Source organism: Brassica oleracea, chromosome C5 (genome assembly GCF_000695525.1).
Source record: "Brassica oleracea var. oleracea cultivar TO1000 chromosome C5, BOL, whole genome shotgun sequence".
NCBI lineage: Eukaryota > Viridiplantae > Streptophyta > Magnoliopsida > Brassicales > Brassicaceae > Brassica > Brassica oleracea.
Genome location: NC_027752.1, coordinates 39,532,214 through 39,557,210, shown reverse-complemented (window position 1 = coordinate 39,557,210; position 24,997 = coordinate 39,532,214). Strand labels below are relative to the sequence as shown.

Below are 24,997 nucleotides of genomic sequence, written 5' to 3'. Positions count from 1 at the left end.
TTCTCTCTGTATGTCTGCCACCTCACCCACCTATCTTCCTCTATTATTCTGTTTATTATGACCGTTACTTCGCGGTTCATTACGCGCGCATTTTCTCACGCCATTTTTTTTGTCAACATTTTCTCACGCCACTATATTCAGTAAATGGGTCAATTGAATGGAACTTTTAGACTACATGTGAAAAATTCGCATTTTAATCTTCATGAAGTTTATATATTTGGTTCTTTCGATCTTTGGGTATTAAGTTTTCTATCAAGGTTTATTTGTTTGTTCGAGGATCTATATATTATTTTTTTTGTTTGGTTTTGTATCTATTGATAAAATGCAATTTAACTTCACGAGCGGTGTAGAAACATATTTTGGTATGAGTTTATCTATCTAATCAGTCAGCAATCATCTCTTTTCTTAAACTGAATTATTAAGAGTATACTATCTCTCTAATTATTTGACTATACTCCATTTTGGAACAACATAAATGTTTTAAAAAGAGACTGGGTCCGACTCTTTTAAGTGCTACAAAAAGCGACACGACGTGCCCTTAGTTTCATGCATCCACAAGAAAGAAAGCAAACTAGCAAAGTGACAACTTCACGAGAAGAAAACTCAGAGAAAAAAGCGTATAATAAAATTAGATTAAATTTTATAAAGATGTAGTAATAATTATAGCTAAAAACAAGAAGAACAACGGCCATGTCGACTCATTACCCTATCTCCGGGTAGTCCGATCACGTGCAAGCTTTGGGCTCTATAATGCTTTTAATTACTATAATAAGATTATTTTTTCTTCTTTATTTGAGCCAACAAAAAAAGGTTTGTCTTCTTTAATTTATTTATTAAGATGATATCTTTCATATTTGTATTCGACCGTATTTAGCCAGGACCATGTGACTAGGACTTCTGGTCTATTGTTTTTATCATTATGAACAAGAAAAAAAGACGTTGTCTCCTTAATTCGCTTTTATAAAAACAATAATTTATTTATTCGTTTTGGTTAGCTAATATTTTCCCCGTTTGTGATCCCAAATGTTTGGTCGTTAGATGAGTAAATCTCAGTCAATTATCTCAAATGATTATAATTTCGAGCCAAACACACAGCAGGAATATTCTTAAGTATCCAATAGATCCCAACACTTGGTCTTCACTGGTTATAACTTATAAACATCGAAGAGGTTTCCAGGAACAGACGTACATGTTGAAGTATATCTTCTCGCAGATATCCATGTTGATTTCCATAACGTGGAATAAATCCTTACATCTCTAACCACCCCCATCAATCAACGTACTATCTACAAACCAATATGTACATTGCAATAATTATTGATTGTTGTATCCCGCGACTGTTATAATCATTGAGAGGTTTGAATGAGAATTATAACACACTAGATAACAAAAACAAAGCTGTTTGTCATATACATATTTACTATACTAGAGATAAATACATATTACAGTTTGCTGGCACAATTTCGCAGCCAGAAACCCCTGAGCTGTTTTGATAAAAAAAAACCCCTGAGCTGATTATTATTCACAATTTTCCAAAAGCATATCATACATGAATATGATATGACATGAAATATCTTTCAAAAAGAAAGATCGCGAAAAAAAACACTTGGTCCATGGGGTCCAATAATCTTAGTTACAAGGAAAAACATATCTAACAACTTTTGAAATTCACAAAAAGTCATATCTTTTCAAAAACACAAAACTTTGCATTATTTAAATTTACCAAAAAACCAAAAGTTAATAAAGAAGAAAAAGAAAAGGAAGGCTACGAAAACAATACATGCAAATACACACAAGCGACATGCGTGTCTGAGTGTTTGTGTTTTCGGGAAAGCCAATACCTTTACTGTGTGCACATGTGTGTATCCACAGTCCGCAGAGACGTACGAACCCTTTTAACTCATTTCACTCTCATGGGCCACACACTTTCACTCTCCACGAATTACTAATTCACCCTTTTCACTAACCATTACCGCAAAAAGCTATAACAACCAGATTAGTCAAGGCTAATTATCAAAGTTCAGGAAGAACGAATCTTTCCCTTAATCAGGTGTAGGGGTAATTTAGTAATTATAACGGAACACCACTTTAGTTCTTGAAACTATACCATCTCCAATGTCGATAGCTACTTCACTCTCTCACAGTAAAAAAAAGAAGATAACAATGGCGGAAACTGAAAGACCCCACCGTTCTTCAAGTATTAACAGTAGCAGCAACGCAAGGAACGCTTCTTCAACTGATTTATTCATTTGTTTCACATCTCGCTTCTCTTCTTCCTCCTCCATGCGCCTCTCTTCCCTCAGCCCAGCTCGCTCCGCCTGCCTCACAACTTCTCTCAGCCGACGTCTCCGTCCTAGCGGCAGCATAAAGAACGCTTCGGCCGGAGTCCTAAACTCTCCGATGTTCGGTAATAGCGGAGGACGTAAGAGATCTGGATCGGGTTACGAAAATAATAATAACAACAACATAGAGCCGTCGTCTCCGAAGGTGACGTGTATCGGTCAAGTGAGGGTGAAGACAAGGAAGCACGTGAAGAAGAAGATGAGAGCGAGATCTAGGAGGAGAGGCGAGACGAGCAGCTTCAGGAGATCGTCCTCCGACCAAAACGACAGAGGAGGGTGTCGTTTCGACGCGAGCGATAACCGTTGGGTTCATTTCCCCGTGACCATCTGCGAGTCGCTGAGATCGTTCGGCTCCGAGCTTAACTGCTTCTCCTCCTCCTCGCCGTGTAGATCGTCTTGCGTGGGCGGTAAAGACGGGCGGCGAGGTGAGGGTAACGGCGGCGGAGGAGGCAGCTCGTGCTTCACGAGGTGGTTTGTGGCGGTGGAGGAGACGGGAGGGAAGAGGAGGGAGATCGAGCTTGTGGTTGGAGGAGGGGAAGACGAGGCAGCGGAGGATGGGAGGAGGAGGAGTCGCCGGAGGCATGTTTTCGAGGGGCTTGATTTGAGCGAGATTGAGATGAAGACGGAGGAGAGGAGAGGGAGGGAGGATGTTGGGATGATTAATCTCTGTTCTCCGCCGAAGAATGCTTTGCTGTTGATGAGGTGTAGATCTGATCCGGTTAAGGTGGCTGCGTTAGCTAACCGGGTTCGGGAGAGGCAGATGTCGCTTGATGACCGTGTGTATGGAGGAGAAGAGGAGGAAGATGAGCAGAGGAGAAGGTTTGAGCTTGACTTGGAAGACAAGAAGCGGATCGAGCTGTGTGAGAAATGGATCTCCGGCGAGAGAGAAGTAGTTTCTATTACAGAACCAGAAGCTCCCAAAGAGGAAGAACTTGTACACGAGGAAGAGATTGAAGCTATGATCATCAAACACATCGAAGACGATCTAAGAAACGCCATAGAGGAAGAAGACGAGGAGCAAACGGCTGAGATGGAAGAAGAAGAAAGTAAAGAGGAGGAAGAGATAGCAGCTGCCTCTGTGACTCCAAACGTGGAAAGATCCAACCAAGGAAACCGAGAACCCGACCCGAGTCCGGAAGTGATAATGAGAGGAGGAGATCAGCAGCACGATGAAACAGCTGAGAAAGACAAGACGACGCCGTATAAGGTGTTACCGGATTGTCTGTTGCTAATGATGTGTGAGCCAAAGCTATCGATGGAAGTCTCAAAGGAGACTTGGGTCTGCTCCACAGACTTCGTTAGATGTCAACCGGGAAGACCTCCGGCGAAGAAGATAACAGAACATCATCATCATAACCATCAACCCAAGAAACGAATCGTCACCGGTGTTGACTCCAACGCATCCTCTCGCCGGCGTTCTGTCGATAAACGACCTGTTCACCATTCGCTGTTACAGCCGCCGAGGTCATCGTGCTCGTACCCAGCAGCTCCGCCGTTATTAACGACTGCTGCGTCGGTTAGAGAGCAGAAGGCTGCCGGAGGTAACAAGGCGTACGAGCCGCCAGTGCTGCCACGTTGCAAGTCGGAGCCGAGGAAGTCAGCTTCGAAGCTTGCGCCGGAAGCTTGTTTCTGGAAAAATCGGAAGCTCGAGCCGCATCCTCAAGCTTCCGTCGGAGTCGGCGGCGGTGCCGGAGTAGGGTTCTAGAAGAAAGGATTGGGACTTGAGTGGGAATAAGAGAAACTATTTGGGGTGTAATAGTAATTTAAGAATTTTATTTGTCCTTGTTTGTAAATTTTGTTTTTGTTAGTCACAATTAATTTCTTGCGCTATTCCAATGTTTTATCATGAAAATCTGTATCCTTCTTTTGTCCGTTAGTCTAACGTCTTTCTCTGGTCGATAATGTCCCATCGAAACTAACAACATCAAATCACTTCCCAACAAACAGAGACAATGTGACAAGATAATCAAACTAAAAGCATTTATATTTATAATACGAATATGATATTATTATTACATGTTTTCATAGTACAAAGGCTGGACTAATCACTTGTACTTTGATCCTCGTTGCTTTTATTTACTTCACTGTTGTTGTTACCTGATGAGTCTCCAGTCTCTGTTGTGGCCTTCATGGCGGCTTCATCAGACTCTTCATTGAAGGCTAGCTGACCAGAGTAAAGGAGAAGTCCGACAGCGTTGATACCGAAAACAAATGTTGCTAGATAGCAAATACCGTTGATGATAGTCCTGCCACAGAAAAAAAATGAATATTTGGTCTAAGAAATTGCGAGAAATGACTTGAGATGAAAACAGAGAACATAGTGAAGCTTATATATAAGATATGTATACCTTACGGTTACTGTGATTTGCCTAACCTGCAAAGAGATAGAAGACACATTGTATAAGTTAAGGGTCTCAAACAAGAATAGATCTTTTCACTCAATGAATGTATAGCTAGTTTAATTGCATATAACCATGGTTTTGGCCAGACTCTTAATGTACGTACACAAGCAATGATCATAAACAGAGGGTCCTTCACATAATGAATATAGCTAGCTAGCTGCGCACTGAATTCAGCAATCATGGGCCTAGGGAGCCTTTATTCCATACTATTATCTCTCTCAAGAGTGGGCGTTTACAGAGAAACACCCCATGATGATAATTTATCCACTTCTTCTTTTACCTCCTCTCAGTTATGTGCATTTACTAATACAGAGACAATGATAATACTTGGATCACAAGATAACATTACTTGCTAAAACGCAACAACAAAAGCAAAGACTGAACGAACATGAGCAAGGAGAACTATCAAGAGAAGAGAAGGAACGATACCGAGAAGTTATCAGAAATAGCCTGCCGATTGAGTCCTGCTTCGATGGTAGTAGTGAACTTATAGAGAATAACAGCAATGACACCTGCCGAAACCGCACCAAGAAACGCCTGAGCCGCCGACGGAGTCGTCGACTTACCACCAACTTCTTCAATCGGAGCCGACCCCATTGCTTTCAGTTTCTCCATCGCTTCGTCTTTCAACGACTTCTTCACCCCAGACGATCTAAACGTCTACAATTCTCACACCAAGTCAAAAACTTTCAATTCAAATTCACTGAGAACGAGAGGGAAAACGAAAACTTTACCATCTCTTTGGAGCGTTTAGCTCGCCGTCGAATCGATCGGAAGAGGAAGATGGTGATGGCGCCGGTGAGCATTACGCTGGTGGCTAGCTGGAGTGGAGAGGGGTCATCGGAAGTGGCGAATATTGAGTTGGTGGTCGAGAACGGAGATATGGCCGACGGAGGAAGCTCGACAGGACCGTCTTCTACCTCCTCCGGTACGTCGGAGGTTTCTTCGACGGCGGATACTCGGATTCTATCGGGTCGGGTCCGGGTGAAACCGGAGAGCGAAGGGAACGGAGAGGTAGATTCCGGTGGACGATAGAGAGAGATGAGACGCGGAGTACGGAGACGGTGAGGGAGAGAGAAGGAGAAGAGACATTGGTGGCTCTGCAACACTGACATCTTCTTAGCCGTCGGAGATTTTTATTATCTTCACCATTCACCTCAAATATCCTTCGTCTAAGCCTCTCTTTCGTTTAGAGGGTCCTAATTCAAATTATATGTGATTTTTTTAACTTTAAAATGTGATCAGTTTTATAAATATAAAAATGGAAGCTCAATCTAAAAAAAAAATCAATGCTTAATTTTTAGTTGGTACAAATAAAATGATTATGTACTCCTTCCGTTTCAAAAATATACATATTTTAGACTTTTCACACATATTAAAAAAATACATTAAAACTTGATAGTAAATGCATTATTTTTGTGGATATCAATTTTCCATAAATTTTAGTCAGTAAAAAATCTAATAAACACCATTAACTTTTATGAAATTTGCAATTTTTGATTAAATAATACATTGAAAAAGTAAAAAATGTATTTTTTTGAAACATTTTTTTTTTCTAGAACGTAGATCTTTCTGAAACGGACGAAGTATAAAACATTGTAAAATGATTTAGTTTAGTGTTAGCAGAATTGTCTGATCAAGAATGTAATATTTTTTTTGTAATTTGTAATAGCCTTAAAAATATTTAACTTGATTGTTTTATCCACTTATTCGTATAAATTATTACTCCAAGCTTTCGGCATCAAATCATCAAACACATTATCATGTTTTGCTTCATTATTTTTGGTAAAATAATCGATAAATGTTTTTGAACAGAAAAGAAACGAAAGAATATGAGAAATGAAGTTACTGTATATATTTATAGATAATCATTTGTTGTTGTTAACATTCTTGTCGAACATTACTATCCACGGTTCGAGCCCAAAACTTTATTTGCGCTTTCATGTCTCTTCTCGAATCCTTTGGAACCCAAACCGGTATCGGCTGTCCCACAACCACTGCCGACCGGCTTTTCACGACCCTCTTCTGTTTTTCATCATCTCTTACTACTTTCTTCTCCGGTTCAGTAATGTCCAACTCCTTCAACGGCATAATCTCTTTCGTATCGATGCTGCTCAACGTCTTACGCAGCGTTTTACTTCCTTGTGACTTGACAGCCATTTCTTTAATAGCTTCTTCTGATCTCGAGTTTCTCGGTGGTCTATGCCTTGGAATGCTTGACATCTGCACCACGTTTTTGAATATTACTTGTCAAATTCACAACAGGAAAGATATATTATTAAAATCTTCCAAAAGTAGAAAATAATCTAAGCATACCAAAAAAATAGAAAAATACAATGGAAAGAAGAGATCACCTTTGGAATATTCTGTTTCGTTGGAGTAGTAAACCCAGAAGAAGAGCTTGCGATGGCTTCACGGATCAAGTATCCCATTCTCGAATCGTCGCTCTCTTGATCGTCAAACTCGTTTCTATCACCTTCTCTTCCTATGTAAGTAGGTAATGTCTGAGTTCTCTGCAAACTCCCTCCCATCGGGACACTCTTGTTATTACAACTACTTCTACCAGTTTTGTTCTTTTTAGAACTTTCTCTAATTCCCTTCTCCCGACGAACCACAGGTTCCTTCTTCTGCAAGTAAGTCGTTCTTTCTTGAACCCTAATCTTCTCAGAGAACTGCCTTCTCATCTTTTTCATCTTCTCAGGCTCGCCTCCACCTTCTTCCTTCACTGTACACGGTGGTGAGACAGAATCTCCCACTGTGAGAGCTTCTAGAAGCTTCTTCTCCGAAACGGAATCTCCAATTCAAGACTTCTGTTTTGGGATGAGTAGAAGAAGGAGAAAAAGGGTAAGGATCTGAATGACAGTACCTCAAGATTGTTGATCTTCTACCAAGTAAGTTATCAAAGAACCAGAAATCTTCGAGAAGATCATCAATAGCTTCGACTTGTTCAAACTCTTGATGATCATTCGAAGTAGGATCCATTTTTTTTTAAACTCAGACAAGAGATAACAAAAAGAGATAAGTATTTGTTCTTTCTTTCTCTCTTCTCCCACTTTTGTTCGGTTTGTATTTGAAGCATAGATTCTGAAGAATGGAGACTTATTAGGACGTGCCCATGTGGGCAACCATTCAGCACTTATTTTTCCAAATATGTTAAATTATTAATGTTTTTTGTGGAGTCAATTTTTTTTTTTGTTTTATACATAGCCAAAAAAAGAAAGCAAAGAAATTTGAATGAAAACAACAAAGGAATTTGAGATTTATTTACCAATATATTAGATTCTTTTCATTTTCCAATAAAATTCTGATTTTGGAGTCAACATATACATTGCATCTTATATAAAAAGGAATTATTGATAGAAAATCAATTTGTTATTTCATTTAGGACTATACAGAAACTAATCTGCATTAGTTTGAAAAAAAACAATAATTAAGTACTATAAGTGGATAATTATAATAAAAATGTATATTAATTATTAAGACATCAAAAGGATTACTGGCAACAACTAAGAAAAACAAGGTTTCAAAGAAAGGTATGATTGCTAAGAAACGGCATAATAAACCCTGTCATGACAGTCAACATGCCATGTGATTCGTATACTAATATGTAACAAATTGGCTTCTATATAGTTATAAATTATACAGTTTTCATTATATATTCTTTGTTCTCCATTGCCTCCTACGTGACAGCTAAGATTTACACTAACCTAATAAATACATGTAATGTAAAAGCAATAAGTCTCGAGCTTTGCGCCTACATTGTTCCCCAATGATAGTCTTACATTGCATAATGTTATAAAATTAATATTAATTATGTAAATCCGCCGTAATCTTTACTGCGTGGCATGTGGCTAAGGCTAATTAGTGATGGATATAGATAGAGAATGAAACTAGCTGCGTACCTAAATATTTGTCGATGATGATGTGGAAAAGATAGCTCCAAAAAAAGTCCCAAGAATCACATCACAATAAATCTCAAGAGAGAAATTGTTTATCAACCAAAACAAACGCTAAATCTTACAGAAAGTTGTAGTCTTAACAGTTCTATGCAATAACAAATCATACAGCTATTGGGTCTGTCATAATTCCTTGGGAGCTTACTTGATCCGGTTCTTGAACAGAAACTCGACGTTTCTCATATTGGACTTGCTCCTTCGTGCTGTGATCTTGAATACTGCACCGTCAGCGAGCATCCGTTGCACCACTCTCGTGATGTTCTTTGTGTCATCAATGCCTAGATGGTGGCTTCCCATGAGCCTTATTCCACATTGCCTCATCATTGACACCATTCCTCTGGCCTGTCATGTTTATCCACTAATTGATGAGTTTATAATAAACACACACAAGGATGATGAGACATGGTAGTAATATTCAACTCACCTCACGTCCGTAGAAGTTCAAGTAGACGTCTTTGAGATTTATCCACTCCATGAAATATTGGGGAAGATTGATATTTGCCACTACGCATTGCTCGGGAATCTTTGTCTTTATATCCCAGTTTCCACTGATAGACATTAACTTAAATCAGTATCCGAAACAACAGAGAGAACACACCTAGATTAACATAACAAGCTCGTCTCTTATAAATCATTCTCACCAGGTTACAAAAGCTGCATCATTCAGAGCCCCGTCTGTTTCTTTACCCCACAAGCCATGCTCAGCTAACCAGCCTTCAAACTCCTCAACAACTTGCTTAAATGGAATAGCTGTGTCATGCCACACTCTGCAATTCGACGTTGAGAGAGTTAGTGAGACGGTTTCAGGAACAAAGGGCTGGTTATATGCAACTCTAGACCAACTCTTAGCATTGTTATATTTTATGGTAGCAGAATATAAATTCACATCTTTGCAACTAAAAGGAAAACACAACAAGCATTACAGTCATCCCACTATATCTATACTCAAAGTAAGATAGAAGTAGCATACCGATCAACACCAACTTCTCCATACTTGCCTTCGATGTACTTGTTAATTGCTTGCTCGCTCATTTTGGTGGGTCTCACAAACCTTATTATGTATAAAGAACAAATAATCAACACATCTTGCCATAAGCAATGAAATTCATGAAGAATTAATTATAAACACCCCAAGACCCAATGAGCATTACATAAAAAAGTTGCTTCTTTTAAAACATAGGAAGCAGTTATAACCTGTGGAACAAGTCTACGACTTGCATGGTTCTGGCGTCAACGATCAAAACAGGAAACTCAAGAATCTCAACTTTTCCTTCCAAGTCAAGAACCAAGAAGAAGTCGAACTCTTGTGGTTTCTTTCCCTCGAGATCAGCAGCGGTCACTGGAAGCTCCTTGGAACAATTATGGTTGAAAACTTCCAAATGGGCAGGATCATCCATCTGACGTCACCAACATAAGATTTATTATTTTATTCAAGTATAAACAAAAACGAGTGAAGAATAGTGATAACATGATCGAGATACAAAACGATAAGTCTCCTCAATTAGAAAAAACAAGTTGCAAAATCATTCAGACATTCCATCGAACAAGTCGTCGACATCAATTAGAGTGGTAAAGTGTTGACCTTTGTGCACTTCCCGTGAGTGTAATACAAGCACATGGGTCTCCACCTCGTGTTTTCATTTGTTTCCATCAACGAAGAAGAAGAAGAATAAGTATCAGACGGAGAAGGAGACGAAGATACAGAATGCGAAGAGCTGCACAAGATTCGTTTGGTATGGGCTAAACCGGAAGTCGCGGGATAAGAGAACTGCCTAGCACGGAAAGGACTAATTCTAGATATCGAAACCCTAAATGCAGAGAGAGCAGACGCCATTCTCGTCGAATAGCATCAAACTCAAAGATGCCTCCTTTTCAAGTAATTGAGGGAAACCGAAACAAAAATTGAATTTGAAAACCGAACTGATTAAACTATAACCATAACCGAACCAAAGAGTATTAAACCAAACCGACTAAACCGAAATGAGATGAGCTCCTCAATGGAAAAAACTCAAAACTTTAGCCAAAACGAGGAGTTGAATCAAGAGTGACACTGACTATTTACATCCAAAAGAGGGAAAACAAATTGGTAGCAAGACTTAACATTAGATTAAAATATAGTTAGAAAGTTGCGAATTTGAAGAAAAACATATGGGCTTTCAACATTGCTTATGAGATGATTTGATCTCTTCTAATCTTCATCGTCTGCATTTGTGAAGTCTTCAATCACTTCATCCCTATTAGATTGTTTGTTCATAGTGCGCAGCTCCTCAATTTCAAACTTGAGCATTGGATCACAAACCACTTTGTTACTCTTCAGTTTACCTCGGCAGCCTGAGGATTTGAAGAAGTGTGCCATATGAATCAAAAACCAGCTTGGAGGAGGAACAAGAGATATGTGTTAACAAAGAAGTATCTTACCAGCTATGGGACATTTCGCATTGGGATTGGTGGCTATGTAATGCATGATTGAGGCTTTGTCGTACACGTGCTTGCAATCCATACTGCAACCACACAAGGTCACCAAAAGACTCTGTCACAATTGTCTATCATTCATGTAATTTATCCAGTACAAAATGTGATTAGTTCTACTGCTACACGAAAGATTAAATAATATGACGCTTTATGATCACAAACAAATCATTAGAACGAAACAAGACATCCTTGTTAAGAAAGGAAATCAAAAAAAAAAAAAAAAAGAAGCAAGCCATCCATTGTACCTGCGAACTGGATCTGTTAGTTCAGTGAGAGGCTTTCCGCTCACAGGGCATTTCACGTTTAGGAAAGGGCACTGAGTACTGGTCATGACAATGTCTTCTTCGTCTTCGCCAGGCATTGGTTCACCTGCATGATGAACGTTCTGCAGAAAGATAGTGACACAAACTTAAAAAGAAAAATCGGATGAAAGACCTGTTCAACTCAAGCGAAGAACTTAACTGAACAACGTTATTATTCTATAAACAGATCTATGATAATATAGAACATCACCAGATGACATACCCAAACTGCTTCCCGGAACTGGCGCATCAAATGATGATTTTCTGGCACTGAAGGAGTTGCAGCCTTGAGCTTTGTGAACTCATCGTCAAGCAACTTCTTAAAGTCAGTTAACTGCAGTCATTAAAGCGAGTCAGTAAGCAGTCAGCTAAAACTAATAAGCATTTAGATTAACACATTAAGGAGGAGTCTGTTTACTTGTTCTCCAGGCTGGTACCCATTTGCAACAGATTGAATAGCTGAGGAACGATGAGCACAATCACCATATAAATCCAACAGCTCAGCCACAGAATTTTCAAGGTCTTTAACCTGTGGAAACCCAAGACAAAAACAAAAACAAAAACAGAGATGAAGTAAAAAGAGTTTACCTCAAGCTGACAATACATCATAGTCAGAGCTTTATGGATAATAACAAACCTTCTCAGTTTGGTTATCTTTCTCCAACTGAACAGCAATGTTCTTCATCAAAGTCACAGCTTTACGTATGTCCTTGCAAAAACAAAGTAAACAAAAGCCACTTAAGATGAAAACAACAGCGAGGATTCAACTTCGACCAATGAGAGAAAGGATCTCCTTTTCACTTCTAACTAGACAAACCCATCATCATCATCCTACGCTTCTATCTCTCAATTTCTCAGAAATCAAAATTTCCAAAACAAGAGCATTGTGCGAAAACAAGAGGAGGTGGTTTGAACGAAAAGTACTCACAGAGATTGTGGAATCGTTATCGCCTACGAGAACCAACGATGCGTTTCGAAGCCTTCCGGCGACTCCGCCTGAAGAGGACGCCGACGCCATTTTTTTTTTTTGGAGGGATACTGAGAAGACGGAGAGGGATGGAGGGGCCTGAATAAAATACTTAAGGGAGAAAAACGAGGTTTGCTGAAGAAACTGCGTGCCGTCTTCTGCTATTAAAAAGGACATGCAGTCTCTGATAATAAGAGTCGGTCGACCAAACGGCGCCGTCTCGTTGCAGTCCATTATCACCTGTAAAACTATATATTTGGGCTTAAATATGTAGGCCGCGGCCCAATCCAGTCTTGGGATTGCATAATTACGACGAATTGCCCTCACCGAGTTTGATCCCTTCCTCTTAGGGTGGAGAAAAATACCGAACCGAACAGACATAAAAAAACTAAACCAAATTGAACCGAATTTATGAATTACCCAATTGGATATTGAAATTTTATACTCGAAGAACCGGAATGGAACACGTACCGAACCGAGAACCGAATAATACCCATATAAAACCGGATGAAAAACCCTTATACACTTACCTTATACGTTTATATCTTTATAGTTTATACTTGATACGCTTGCCTTTTTTATCGATCAACACTTACCTTCTACGAGAACCTTGTGTTTTTTTGATGTTTTATTCTCACAGTTTGGATTTTAATTTCTGAATGAGAAAATCATTTGAATGTTATTTTGGTATTGGTTTTGATTCATTTATTTGAAAGTACATCATATTAATTTGGATACTATGGTTACAAATTAACCATTTAGAACCGAATCGATTGGAACTTTTTTTTTGGTTCTAATATGGTTACCATACCAAACTTCATGAACCGAAAGTACTAACCCAATCTGACCCGAAATTTGCATGCTTCCTTAATGGTTACCAAACTTTAAGAACCGAAAGAACCAATCCGAACCGAAGCGAAGAACCGAACGCGTACCCCTACAAGTTCCTCTTATAATTCCGAACGGAAAAATGCAATGAAAACGGCGCCGCATCGTTAAGCAGGAGGGCGGCGGAGATAATTCGCTCCTCCACCACTGATACATACGTCACCGGGCTTCTTATGAACAAGAATCTACAATCATTGATCATTTAGCATTATTTATGACTTTCTAGTAGTTCTTTTCTCACTCCACAAATCAGTTGTTGACAATGATCTATTGTCTTTCCAATGATTCTTCTTGAATAATAAGAAACGTATTTTCTACAAAATATGAAACCCATGTGGTTATTATCTCTCCTAGTCAAACTTAACGTGTCGACCTAAAACTAAATATGGATAAACTAGCAAAATGTAGTTCTATATTCTTTAATCTCCAATAAGATGTGTAAAAAATATTTTTTTAAGTGAATAGAAATATAGATAGATAAGAATTGTCTGTGGGAAAGCAAGCATAGAATTGTCTGTTTGGAGCTTCTTTTCTTGCGTCCACAGCTCTAGGAGCAGGGAGGAAGTTCAGTGAAGGTTTTTGAACAGGGGTCTGTCCTGTTTCTGCTGTTTTTGTTGTTTTCTGGTTGCCTTGAGGGTTAAGGCATATCTTTTGTAGACTAACTTTGGTTTATTTATAAGAAATATTCAGAAGGAAAAAAATAAAAAAAAAGCAAGCATAGAGGTGAAAAATAGCAGGAAAGAAAAAAAATGAAAGATGCATGCAAAAGACAGGATGGGAATATGATTTGATGTTAAAGCCTGTGACAACTCCATCCTTCTCAATTTTTATATGACACGTCTAAGAGCAACTTTACTGGAGGTTTCTTGCTCCTAGGTTCTTAAAATACATATTTGTGTATGTATATATTATATATGCGTATGTAATTGCGGGGTTCTAAACTTTACGGGAAACCCAATCGAAAGTTTCTTACTTAAAAAACCTCCATGTTCGTTTCTTGTTTCCGATTAATGCGATGTGATTGCTTCATATGATTTGATGCATCCATGCTCAGTCTTGTTTCTTAATTTTTAATTTGTGTTTTTTCTTGTAAAAAAGTTGTCTTTTGAAGATATTAGTACGTGTAGTATGAGAATCCTATTCATGGTAAAGCTCAGACTGCTCAACAGACAAAGGCTCCGAATGGTAATATTCGTTCCGCACCGCACCGCAGTTAACCATAATAAAAATCTCTACATATACTATATATCTATATGTTTATATAAGAACCGCACTTCAGTCAAACCGATCTGTGTTTCTTCTGTTCTACAAGCAACTGATGTGATATTTGACAGTAGCTAGCTAGTGACAGCCAGAGTTGATGTGTACAATACACCACCCCAAACCGAATATATATATGTGTGTATAATAATATGTTTGCGTGTGTATATGCGCACGTTGTTATTAACATTGCTAAATTCAATAGTATTGAAAATATATAATCAGGACATTGTCTTGAGAGCATGCAATGCGTGCATGACCGTAAATCTCAGGGGATTCTACGTCAGCCAACATCTTTTTCTTTTAAAACACTTTATTAAAAGTTGCTTGTAGAACAGAAGAAACACAGATCACTAAAAAGTACCCTTTTAATTTTCCTCTTCCCTTAAATTGGAAAAATCTAGGGTTTTGTTAGCTTTAGAGCTTCCTCCTCTTTGAGTGTTTGTTTCCCACAATAGATATGGATGTGTTTAATGGTTGGGAGAGATCAAGATTAGAAGATGAAACCATAATGCCACCGGGGTTTAGGTTTCATCCAACTGATGAAGAGCTCATCACTTACTTCCTCCTTAAGAAAGTCCTTGACTCCAACTTCTCCTGTGCCGCCATTTCTCAAGTTGATTTCAAAGCCTTGGGAGCTTCCAGGTTACCCCCACTAAAACACTATCAACCCCTTTTCTGTTCCACTTGTTTTATTTAAATAAACTCTACAACACCTGAGTAACCCATCTCTGGAATCAAGCCTTAAAACCATATCATTATAGGTTCAAAGTTTCAGACTTTACTCAGGCTTTACTCACCGTTAATTAGACTTATTAGACATTTGCTTGAACCGCCGAAGTTTAGTCTTTTCTCCTATCCGAATCCGTCATAGACATAGATAGATACAAGGAGAATGGTCTTCTCGACAAAGTTATTGTCATAACTCTATAAAATCTGATGATAAAAAATCCCACGTTCAATAAGTAATTGTTTCTCTGTTTTAGTTGGGAGCAATTTTTTTTGTTAACACTTTCCGGCGAACCTTATGAGCAGAGAAAGCGAAGATGGGCGAGAAAGAGTGGTACTTCTTCACACGAAGAGATAGGAAGTACCCAACCGGGCTGAGAACGAACAGAGCAACAGAAGCTGGTTACTGGAAGGCAACTGGTAAAGACAGAGAGATCAAAAGCTCAAAGACAAACTCGCTTCTGGGGATGAAGAAAACTCTCGTCTTTTACAAAGGCAGAGCTCCTAAAGGTGAGAAAAGCTGTTGGGTCATGCATGAGTATCGCCTCGACGGAAAGTTCTCATACCATTACATTACTTCCTCTGCTAAGGTAATCTTTAAACCCTTTCTCTATATTCACTTCATCTCAGTAAGTAAGTCTATAAACAAACAGATGGTTACTTTATTTTAAATTTCCTTTTACACAGGATGAATGGGTTCTCTCCAAAGTTTGTCTGAAAAGCAGCGTAGTTAGTAGAGAAACGAAGTTGGTCTCTTCTTCTTCCGTTTCCGTCACTAGTATTAGTTGCTCCTCTTCCACCGGATCTTTAATTGCTCCGGTTATTGATGCCTTTGCGACTGAGCACGTGTCCTGCTTCTCCAATACCTCTGCATCGCATGTTGATGCGAGCTTTCCTATATACCTTCCCGCTCCACCACAATCTCTGCCACGTCAACCTCGCCGCATTGATGACGTGGCGTTTGGTCAGTTTATGGGTCTGGGATCGACTGGACAGTTCAACATCGACGCAGCGTTCTTACCGAATCTACCTTCTCTGCCACCGACGTTTCTTCATCCTCCTCCTCAGTAGTACGCCCCGTACGGTGGAGCCGCCGTGAGTTGCTGGCCGTTTGCTCTCTGATGGTCATTATGCGGTCGCAAGCTATCTCTGTACCTTGTATGAATTCGTTTCTCAAGGAAAACAAAACTTTCGTTTAATGACTGCATGGCTTGTATTAGCCTAGCATCTCCAAAAGACACTAACTTCAAAAATGAAGTTTTTGCTCTCCAATTGATGTTTTGAAGACTGAAACACTATATTTGAATTTCACTATTAAAAACTTCAAATTTGAAGTTTCATATTTTTATTTGCATTTTGGTCCCTACAATCACACATCACCTTTATGATTCATATATATTTTTCGTTTATTGTTTTAATCCTTAAAAAAATTATATCTTATAAATATTTTAAATTTTGTTTACAGATTTTAAATTTTACACATAAAATTAAATGAAACTTTAAAATAAAATTTAAAATATTTTAAGCTAGATTTAGACAACAATAATATACAAAACAAAACTTAACATTTTTTTAAAAAAAAATTACATGAAGACATAAATATTACACAAATTTAAATATTACAACAACACTAGTAGTCAGGTAAATTTGATCCGGAGCCTTCAAAATTTTCAAATATTATCCAATTTTTTTTGTGTGACTGAAGATGGTTGTTGCTTTTGATGTCTTTTTCGTACAATTATTTCTTGTCCATATCGAATATATTCACGAGTATTAATATAATCGAAAGGAAATTACTCTTCTTCGTTTCCTCTCCATCAATGGAGCTTCGTCTCTGAATCTAATATGGTATCAGAGCCTCGTGCTCATCTCTTCCACTTCATCTTGTTGATTCGGAGTTCGTTCTGAGCTCCTTCTTCTTCTTCATCGATCAATCTCGATTCGAATCCATCAAATCTACTCATTTCACCGAAATCGCGTTCATCTTCTTCGATTCATCTTCAATCTGAGCTTCGATCTTTCAATTCCTTGTTATGCCGACGTCCTACGCCAACGATGTGGCTTTGACTATACCGGTCCAACACAATCACCTCGTCTTGCATCTCTTCAGGATCCGAACTCAAATCCGCTATATGTTCATAGCGCTGATCGCGCAGGTATATCACTAGTCTCTGAGAAGCTATCAGCAGTGCCGGCCCTGGACGGAAGCGGAGGAAGCTTGTGCTTCCGGCCGTCGTGAGATTATATTAATTAGCGGCCACAAATTTAACAGAAGTTCTCAACAACACTAATGGTTGCGATGCTCTTATGTGGACAAGAGGGAGTGAGTTCGATTGTTCCTCTATTGCTTTTTAAAAAGTATTAGAATCGATTAATTTATAGGCCACTTTATTAATTTTTGCTTCTAGCCTCATAAATACTGGGACCGGCTCTGGCTATCAGGCTTATGGAATTTCAATACCTGGCATAGATCTATGCTGGTGGTCTTGGGAGCTAGGAATAAAGAAGTTTTCGTGAATGGATCTTATCCTGAGTTAGACGTAGCGCATCCAGATTATGGTTCTTGGTCTAGATGTAACAATATCATCTATACATGGATTGTGAATGCTGTTGAGAAGCTGATTGCTAAGAGTATCATGTACTTAGACTTGGCTTGGTTTAACTCTTTCAGAACGTTCATGTCGCAGTTCTCTTTGTCTTCTTTTCCGTGTAGCTTTGATTTAAGCTCTTCAACTATGGCTTTGGTCGACTCGAGCGACTTCAAGACTCTCAAAGCTTCTCCTTCTTTGGAGATCAGTTATTTCTCTAACTCACTCGCCACAATATTAGCTTCGTCCACATCATTCTGTAACCAAAGTTCAAAATTTTAAGCTTTCGCATCACGGAAAGCAACTAAAGACAAGAACTTTTTCTAAGAAATTCAATAAATGAACCCTAGAAACCAAGATGAGAAAGAGAGAGAGAGAGAGAGAGAGAGAGAGAGAGAGAGAGAGGGAGAGAGAGAGATGAGACCTTAGAAGCTTCGGGAATGTTGTTAAGGGAAGCAGGTTTCCAGAAACTGAATCCGCCAAACAGAAGTCGTCATCCTTGAAGAAGCCGAAGGCGACTACTGGGCAAGCTTTAGTTTTGGTTTCAGCCCTGAAATATTATTCAAAGTCCATAACAAAAATAACTCGTGTAAACCCAAAACGTTAATGAAACAGTGTGTTTAGGTGAAGGAGACAGATGTCATGCTGCGTGCATCCGAATTGGTGATGTGGCGTCCTAAGAAGAGAGTGAATCTCTTCTTTATAGTAATATATATATATATATATATATATATATATATATATATATATCTGACTGCAATTTTAAAAATCAAAATGAAACCTATTTATATAAATAGCGAATTATATTTAATATCTTATGTTTGCAGTTTGGCGGATTATTTTATTCTATTAAAAATGAAAAACAGCTATCACCAACTTTTTTTTTTTGACAACAAGATATTCACATATTCATATTGACTGTGTAAACCAAATCGGTAATTCCACATCCATGTGAATGACGAAAGACGGTTGTTTCCTAGCACTACGTGCCAAGCTATCCGCCCTTAGGTTCTCCGTTCGGGGTACATGAATGACGTCTGAGTTGAGGAAGCTTCTTCGTAAAAGCTTGATATCTTCCAGGTGGCTTTCAAATGATGGCCATTCTTCTGGTTCCGAAACCATCTTCACCAATTGAGAACAATCCGTTGCAAACGTAACCTGAAACAGAGATGTTTCTTGGTGAGGACGGCAAAGGTGTAGAGACCACTGCAAGGGCTCCTGGTCCTCAACGGATGGTAGCATATTATGTGGATAGAGAGGCTTCGAAAAGGATCCGATCATGAAGCCAAGAAGGACCTTGGTACGCAACATAAGATTGTACCCGCTGGTCTCTTATCACACTATCAGAGATTTCCAGGGCTATCGAGTTGCATCCCACAGGCACCCAGCTTATCTTGCTAATCTCAAAAGAAAGAAACGAGTTATGTATCTTCTGAAGCCAAGCTCCAAACTCCAGAACCGGAAATCCCTGATTAAAAATGTTATGCAACACTCTGTTAGAGAATTCGAGGATCACCCGCTGGAACTTAAGGTCCAACATAGCTTCAACAGCCCACTCGAAGGTTTCCATGGCAGCTTGTGCTTCAGAGAAGATCTTTGTGAACCGTCGTCTGCTATGGCACAAGACGTTGCCCCTGGTATCTCTAATTATCCAAGAACTTCCAACTACGGACGTGCGGGCAGACCAAGAGCATCCAATGTTGCATTTCACCAGGTCACATGGGGGTTTAACCCAACTCTGTTGCCTCCCTGGAGCTATAGGTTGAGTCGTATGAGCTGGAACCTCCACATTATGGAGCTCATGCCAAACAGAGGCTTCCTCCGAGGCTTTGTTCCAGATTTCAACAGCTGAGAAACGTACTTGTTCAAAGGACAACATGTTCCTTGCCTTCCAGATGTGCCACAGGATCCAAGGAAAGGATAGCCGAATCGCCGGGCTTATTCTCTCATTCCTACTACACGTGAATAGGTAGTGAAGGTTCAGGAAGACAGAGTTTTGAGAGAAGCCTGCAACCCGGAGAGATAACTGTGACAGTGACCATACTTCACGAGCTCTGGGGCAGTGGAAAAGCATGTGACAAATAGATTCCGCTTCTGTTCCGCACACAGAACATAACGGGTCTACCTGGATGCCTCTATAACGAAGTTGTTGCTTTACTGCCAATGCTCTTGATAATACTCTCCATAAAAAATGACGAAGCTTAGGTGAAGCTTTCGCCTTCCAGAGACTACTCCATAACCTCTTCTCTAGAGGAGGCATGCTGTTAGTAGCCGGAGCATGAAGCTCATGTAACTCCTGGAGAAGCTTGTAGCCTGACTTTGAATTGTAGATTCCATTATTGGAAAAACACCATTTCAAGGAATCAACTCTTGACCGATTAGGCTTAATCTGGAGAACCCGTTCCACATCTTCTTCAGCAATGATCTGCTTGATGAGTCTGGCGTTCCAACCCCAGTATCGTGATCTATCAAGTCTCTAACCGACAAGGTTAAATCAACGAGAGCATCCTGATGATAGTTAGGAGGTCTGGGAATTGTCTCCACAATCCAATTATCCAGCCAAACTCTTGTATCTTCTCCATTACCAATTTCCTTTATCAAACCTTGTTTAAGGAGCTCGCGACCATGAAGGATGCTTCGCCATGCATATGAAGGTCTCCGTCCTATGTTTCCAACCATTTGACCCGACGCCTCACCATATGAAGATAAACACGCAAGGAGTTCTGATGCTTCCTCCACATTCGCTTTGCACAAAAGCAGGCTATCATCCGCAAATAAGAGATGATGGACTGAAGGGCTATCCGCTGCAAGTTTGATACCATTCAGACGGCCTTCTTCTTCGGACACATTGAGCCGGTTAACTAGAGCTTCAGCGCAGAGGATGAACAGAAACGGAGAGAGCGGATCACCTTGACGTATGCCACGTTCTGGTTTAATAAATCCATGTGAAACCCCATTCATCAAGAAAGAGAACGAGACAGTGCTCACACAGGACATAATCCATCTTATCCACATCCTGTCGAAACCCATTTTCTTCATCATTACCTCTAGAAAGTTCCATTCCACACGATCATAGGCTTTTGACATGTCAGTTTTGACTGCCATCCAACCCTCTGAAATGTTATCACTAGTTCTCAGCCCGTGAACCAACTCATGGGCTATGATAACATTGTCTGAGATCAGCCGGCCAGAAACGAAAGCTCCTTGAGTATCCGAAATAATCTCGGGGAGAATCACTTTCAGGCGATTACATAGGATCTTGGATATGATATTATATTGGACTGAGCATAGACTTATTGGTCTCATATCCTGGACCTTTGTCGGATTAACTATCTTAGGCAGCAAGCTTAACTGGGTATGATTCCATCCGTCGGGGATTCTTGCAGACATGAAGAACTCCTTAATCTCCTGAGTTAAGCTAGGTCCAACGATATGCCAGAACTTCTGATAGAACAAACCTGTCAACCCATCCTCTCCAGGAGCACTGCTTCCTTTGACGCTAAAAGCTGCTTGTTTAATTTCATCATTAGAGACCTGACGAGTAAGGTGTGCATTCATACTATCCATCACCCTCGGTCTAAAACCTCGGAAGATCGAGTCCAAATCATGAGGGTTCGAGCTAGTGAAAAGATCTCTGTAGAAATTAACTGCAATGTCACCTTTCGCTCCCTCCGAAAAATGTTCTCTCCCCAGTTCATCGAGCAACATCAAAATACGGTTCTGAATCCTTCGCCCTTTCACACAGTTGTGAAAATATTTAGTGTTGCGATCACCGGCACGCAACCACTCTTCTCTACACTTTTGTCTCCAGAATAACTCTTCTTCACGTAACGCTTCGGCCAGCTCCTGTTTCAGAGTTCTCATCAGAACGAAAGAAGGAGAGAGTTTGGAAACTTCCACCTCGAGAGCTGCTTTTAAGCGAGTAATCTTATCGCGTGAATTTAAATTAGACTGTTTCTTCCACTCCATAATCCTGCGACGACACCTCTTTATACGGTCTATTGTCCTGCTCTGTTCCCCTCTCTTCCCTTCCCAACTCTGTCTCACTAGGTCTTCGAACCCTTCTCTGGAGATCATCCGTTTATCGAAGAAAAATCTTCTTTTAGTTAAGTTTTCCTTCTCTAATGCAAAGCTTATATGGATGGGTCTTGATCAGAAGCCCAGAGCTCTAGATATTTACAACTTGACCTCGGGTAGGACGAGAACCACTCACTGTTACCCAAGTTCCTATCAAGTTTACATTGGACCCAATCATCTTCCCGGACCCCAGCCCAAGACAGTTGATTTCCGGAAGGTTTAACTTCCTTCAGCTTGCAGTCCTGGATCATGTTGCGGAATTCCCAGAAGCTTGACTCATTTCTGACTGCTCCACCACTTTTTTCTCTGTTGGATGTCAATTCATTAAAATCGCCAGCTAAGAGCCAAGCTTCATCTCTTCTTAAACCAATACCCACCAGCCGATCCCACACCTCTTTTCTTTTAGCAACAATGGGATCTCCATACACACATGAGAGAAAGAAGGTACACGATCCAAACTTTACTTTCATGTCAATTAACCGATTATCACTTGACACCACATGCATCAACCTGAAAGCTATCTTTCCAGAGAACCGCTAGTCCTCCACTCAAACCCACCGGTTCCACCGTTAATAAATGATTATACCCAAGACTTTTCTTCAAACCCAACACGTACTCAAACTTTTGTTTTGTTTCCATTAAAAATATGAGATCCGGGAAGAACTTTTTGCGTAATCCCCGGAGATGACGAACTGTCTCGACGCCACCAGCGCCTCGACAGTTCCAACTGAGAATGCTCATTGGGTAGGCAGCAGTTTCAATACGGAAGCCACCGTAGAGTTTGAGAACTTTGGGTTTTTGCTTTCTGGCGTATCCAAGGGTGTAACTGACTTTCTTTTCGTAGAGGATGATGGAGGAAGTGAGGACGGAGCTGAGAGATCTGTCTCCCTTGTTCCAGCTTTTGGCATTGCTCTTCTTTTCCAGGCCTGAGGTCTTCTCCTTTGTGGCTTTTTTGATCCAACGTTTCCGGTAGTAAGCCCCTCCGAAGAAGGGCCAAGACAAAAAACTGTCGGAGCCAGATTCGGAGCTGATTGGGAAGAGAAATGTGGTCCTGATGAGCCAGATTCACCATCCGAGTGTAGATCATGTCGCCGGGGATCTTTCGACGCAGTTAAGGCCAGGTTCTTCTGTGACCTCTCTAGGGGTGGTTCCGTATAAGAGAATATGTGCCCTTTCCCTTTGTCCAACTCTTTAGTGATTCGAGTCAAACGTAGAGATGATTCAGAGGCATTCTCTGCAATCCCCTGCTTCACCCTCTCAATTCTCGCCAATCTCTCTGTTTCATCTGAGTGCGAGATATACAACATGGCCATCTTGCGGTCCTCTGGAGAGAGCTCAGGGAAAAGTATTGGGAAACCAGGAGGGCCCTCCAAACAAACTCCTTTCAGCGGCATTGACGTTGTTCTGTTGCGTTCCAGGCTATGTTCCGGAACCCGGTCATGAATAACTCTACGATCATTTCCATGCCCTCTTCTCAGCAGTGGACAACGAATCTTCTCGTGAGTGAGCCTCAGACAATGAAAACATCTCTTGTGAATCTTTTCATACTCAAATTCAATAGTGACCGTACGTCCCGATGGAACATTCAGTTTCCTTGTCGCCTTGACTGGATTCGCGACATCAAAGGTGATCATCACTCGGATGTATTCCTTTGTCTGGGATATTTTAGGATCATAATTTATCTCCTCAACTTTCCCAACCTCCGATGCAAGCTTGTACATTGTTTCAGCGGTGTAGAAGATCGGAGGAATGTTCCGAATTCGAATCCAAAGGGACATCGATTGTAAAAATCCTTCCGGTGGGTTTGCTGTCCATCGTTCCAGCATCATCGTCCAGTGATTATAGGACCAAGGTCTGTCTTGTAACACTGTTTGGAGATCCTCCTCCCGCTGAAACACAAACTGAAAACGATCTCTGGAGAGTGCAATTCCCCAGACCCTTCCATACACACGCCATGCAGTTGGCATGTATTCAATCATCTTCGCCATGGATTGGCAATCAGGGTTTAAGAGACGCCCCAAGAGGCTTCTTTCGTTTTCATTAATGACCCTGAATCTAGGGCTGTCAGGGAGCGTGAGAGGTTCTTCTTCTTCAAGAGACATAGCACATATCGCGTTATGCAACATATCAGCCATCATCTTGCTCGTCGAAACCTTAGTTACGGTGGGCGTGCAGCAAAGATTCAAATTCTCCGATAGTAGGTCAAGCGTAATTGTGGAGAATTGACCACTAATGACGTTAAATTCCGTAATGATCTTGAAAGACATCATCACAAAAGGAAATTTTTCAAACACGGTTTCTGAGAATGGAAAGAAAAGGAGAAAAAAGGAAAGATATGGAGAGGTGATTTAGGACAGGAGTATAATTTAGGATACAGAAGAATTTTGTTTCCTTTCTTTTCCACCGTAGCTAGTAGCCGGAAGATATTGCCCACTCAACTGAGGGAAGTCGGAGAAACTTAAAAGGCAAGTCTAGATAGACCGGAAATCGCCCTAAAAGAGAGAGAGGGAAATCACACAACTCATTTCCTCTCTTATTTCATCCCAAAATCCTAACATTTTATTTCAAAATTTTAAGTTTATTAGATTTACTCAAGTTCATGATTCTTGGTCAAGAACGAGTGGGTAACTTTCATAATTAATAAATAATGTGTACTTGGAGAAGGTAAACATGAACCTCATTGGATCTAAGAATGATTTTTGAATTTTTTTTCCAAATCTTTTCGCCAAAGAAGAATTATACGGAAATCTTCTGGTCAATGTATAAGTTAGTTTTGCAATTGAATTTCTTTGTGTTTTTTAGAGACGACTTCTACAAAAATCTTCCGGGTTTTATTCCATGATTTTGGTCAAATCTTTAGTTATTGTAGAAGACTTTCCGGGAAATCTTCAAATTAAAATGAAATATTTAAATTTTAATTTTCAATTGCAAAAGTAACCTAAGACGACTTTCACCGACAGTGAGAAGACTTACGCCAACAATTGCAAGTCTTCTATGGAAAAATTCCATACACA

At 40.0% G+C, this 24,997-nt stretch overlaps 7 protein-coding genes across 7 annotated transcripts; 2 read left to right on the top strand and 5 right to left on the bottom strand.

The window, feature by feature from the left end:
• Positions 1-2,114: 2,114 nt before the first annotated feature.
• Positions 2,115-4,218, top strand: LOC106295183. The gene has a single exon (XM_013731014.1). The coding sequence runs from the start codon at positions 2,116-2,118 to the stop codon at positions 4,045-4,047; it is 1,932 nt and encodes a 643-aa protein (XP_013586468.1). The 5' UTR covers position 2,115; the 3' UTR covers positions 4,048-4,218.
• An 87-nt stretch (positions 4,219-4,305) lies between these two features.
• Positions 4,306-5,891, bottom strand: LOC106295184. The gene is made up of 4 exons (XM_013731016.1): positions 5,479-5,891; positions 5,174-5,404; positions 4,691-4,716; positions 4,306-4,588 (listed from the first exon to the last, which is right to left on the bottom strand). Exons 1-4 carry the CDS (start codon positions 5,857-5,859, stop codon positions 4,384-4,386), a joined length of 843 nt encoding a protein of 280 aa, XP_013586470.1. The 5' UTR covers positions 5,860-5,891; the 3' UTR covers positions 4,306-4,383.
• Positions 5,892-6,577: 686 nt separating this feature from the next.
• LOC106293619 lies at positions 6,578-7,785 on the bottom strand. Its single transcript, XM_013729293.1, is given in 3 exon segments — positions 6,578-6,967; positions 7,099-7,546; positions 7,548-7,785. Coding segments are annotated over 3 exon segments (969 nt in total). The 5' UTR covers positions 7,727-7,785; the 3' UTR covers positions 6,578-6,625.
• Positions 7,786-8,661: 876 nt separating this feature from the next.
• Positions 8,662-10,638, bottom strand: LOC106343968 (uncharacterized exonuclease domain-containing protein At3g15140). Its single transcript, XM_013783333.1, has 6 exons — positions 10,283-10,638; positions 9,895-10,097; positions 9,671-9,751; positions 9,342-9,467; positions 9,125-9,248; positions 8,662-9,042 (listed from the first exon to the last, which is right to left on the bottom strand). Exons 1-6 carry the CDS (start codon positions 10,532-10,534, stop codon positions 8,842-8,844), a joined length of 987 nt encoding a protein of 328 aa, XP_013638787.1. The 5' UTR covers positions 10,535-10,638; the 3' UTR covers positions 8,662-8,841.
• A 95-nt stretch (positions 10,639-10,733) lies between these two features.
• Positions 10,734-12,510, bottom strand: LOC106343969 (E3 SUMO-protein ligase MMS21). The gene is made up of 7 exons (XM_013783334.1): positions 12,403-12,510; positions 12,112-12,183; positions 11,893-12,003; positions 11,698-11,808; positions 11,418-11,557; positions 11,119-11,201; positions 10,734-11,031 (listed from the first exon to the last, which is right to left on the bottom strand). The coding sequence occupies exons 1-7, from the start codon at positions 12,490-12,492 to the stop codon at positions 10,889-10,891; spliced, it is 750 nt and encodes a 249-aa protein (XP_013638788.1). The 5' UTR covers positions 12,493-12,510; the 3' UTR covers positions 10,734-10,888.
• Positions 12,511-15,049: 2,539 nt separating this feature from the next.
• On the top strand, positions 15,050-16,440 carry LOC106294200 (protein CUP-SHAPED COTYLEDON 1). Its single transcript, XM_013729784.1, is given in 4 exon segments — positions 15,050-15,210; positions 15,212-15,234; positions 15,625-15,908; positions 16,006-16,440. Coding segments are annotated over 4 exon segments (903 nt in total).
• A 6,280-nt stretch (positions 16,441-22,720) lies between these two features.
• On the bottom strand, positions 22,721-24,250 carry LOC106292285. Its single transcript, XM_013727888.1, has one exon. The coding sequence runs from the start codon at positions 24,248-24,250 to the stop codon at positions 22,721-22,723; it is 1,530 nt and encodes a 509-aa protein (XP_013583342.1).
• Between the last annotated feature and the right edge of the window lie 747 nt (positions 24,251-24,997).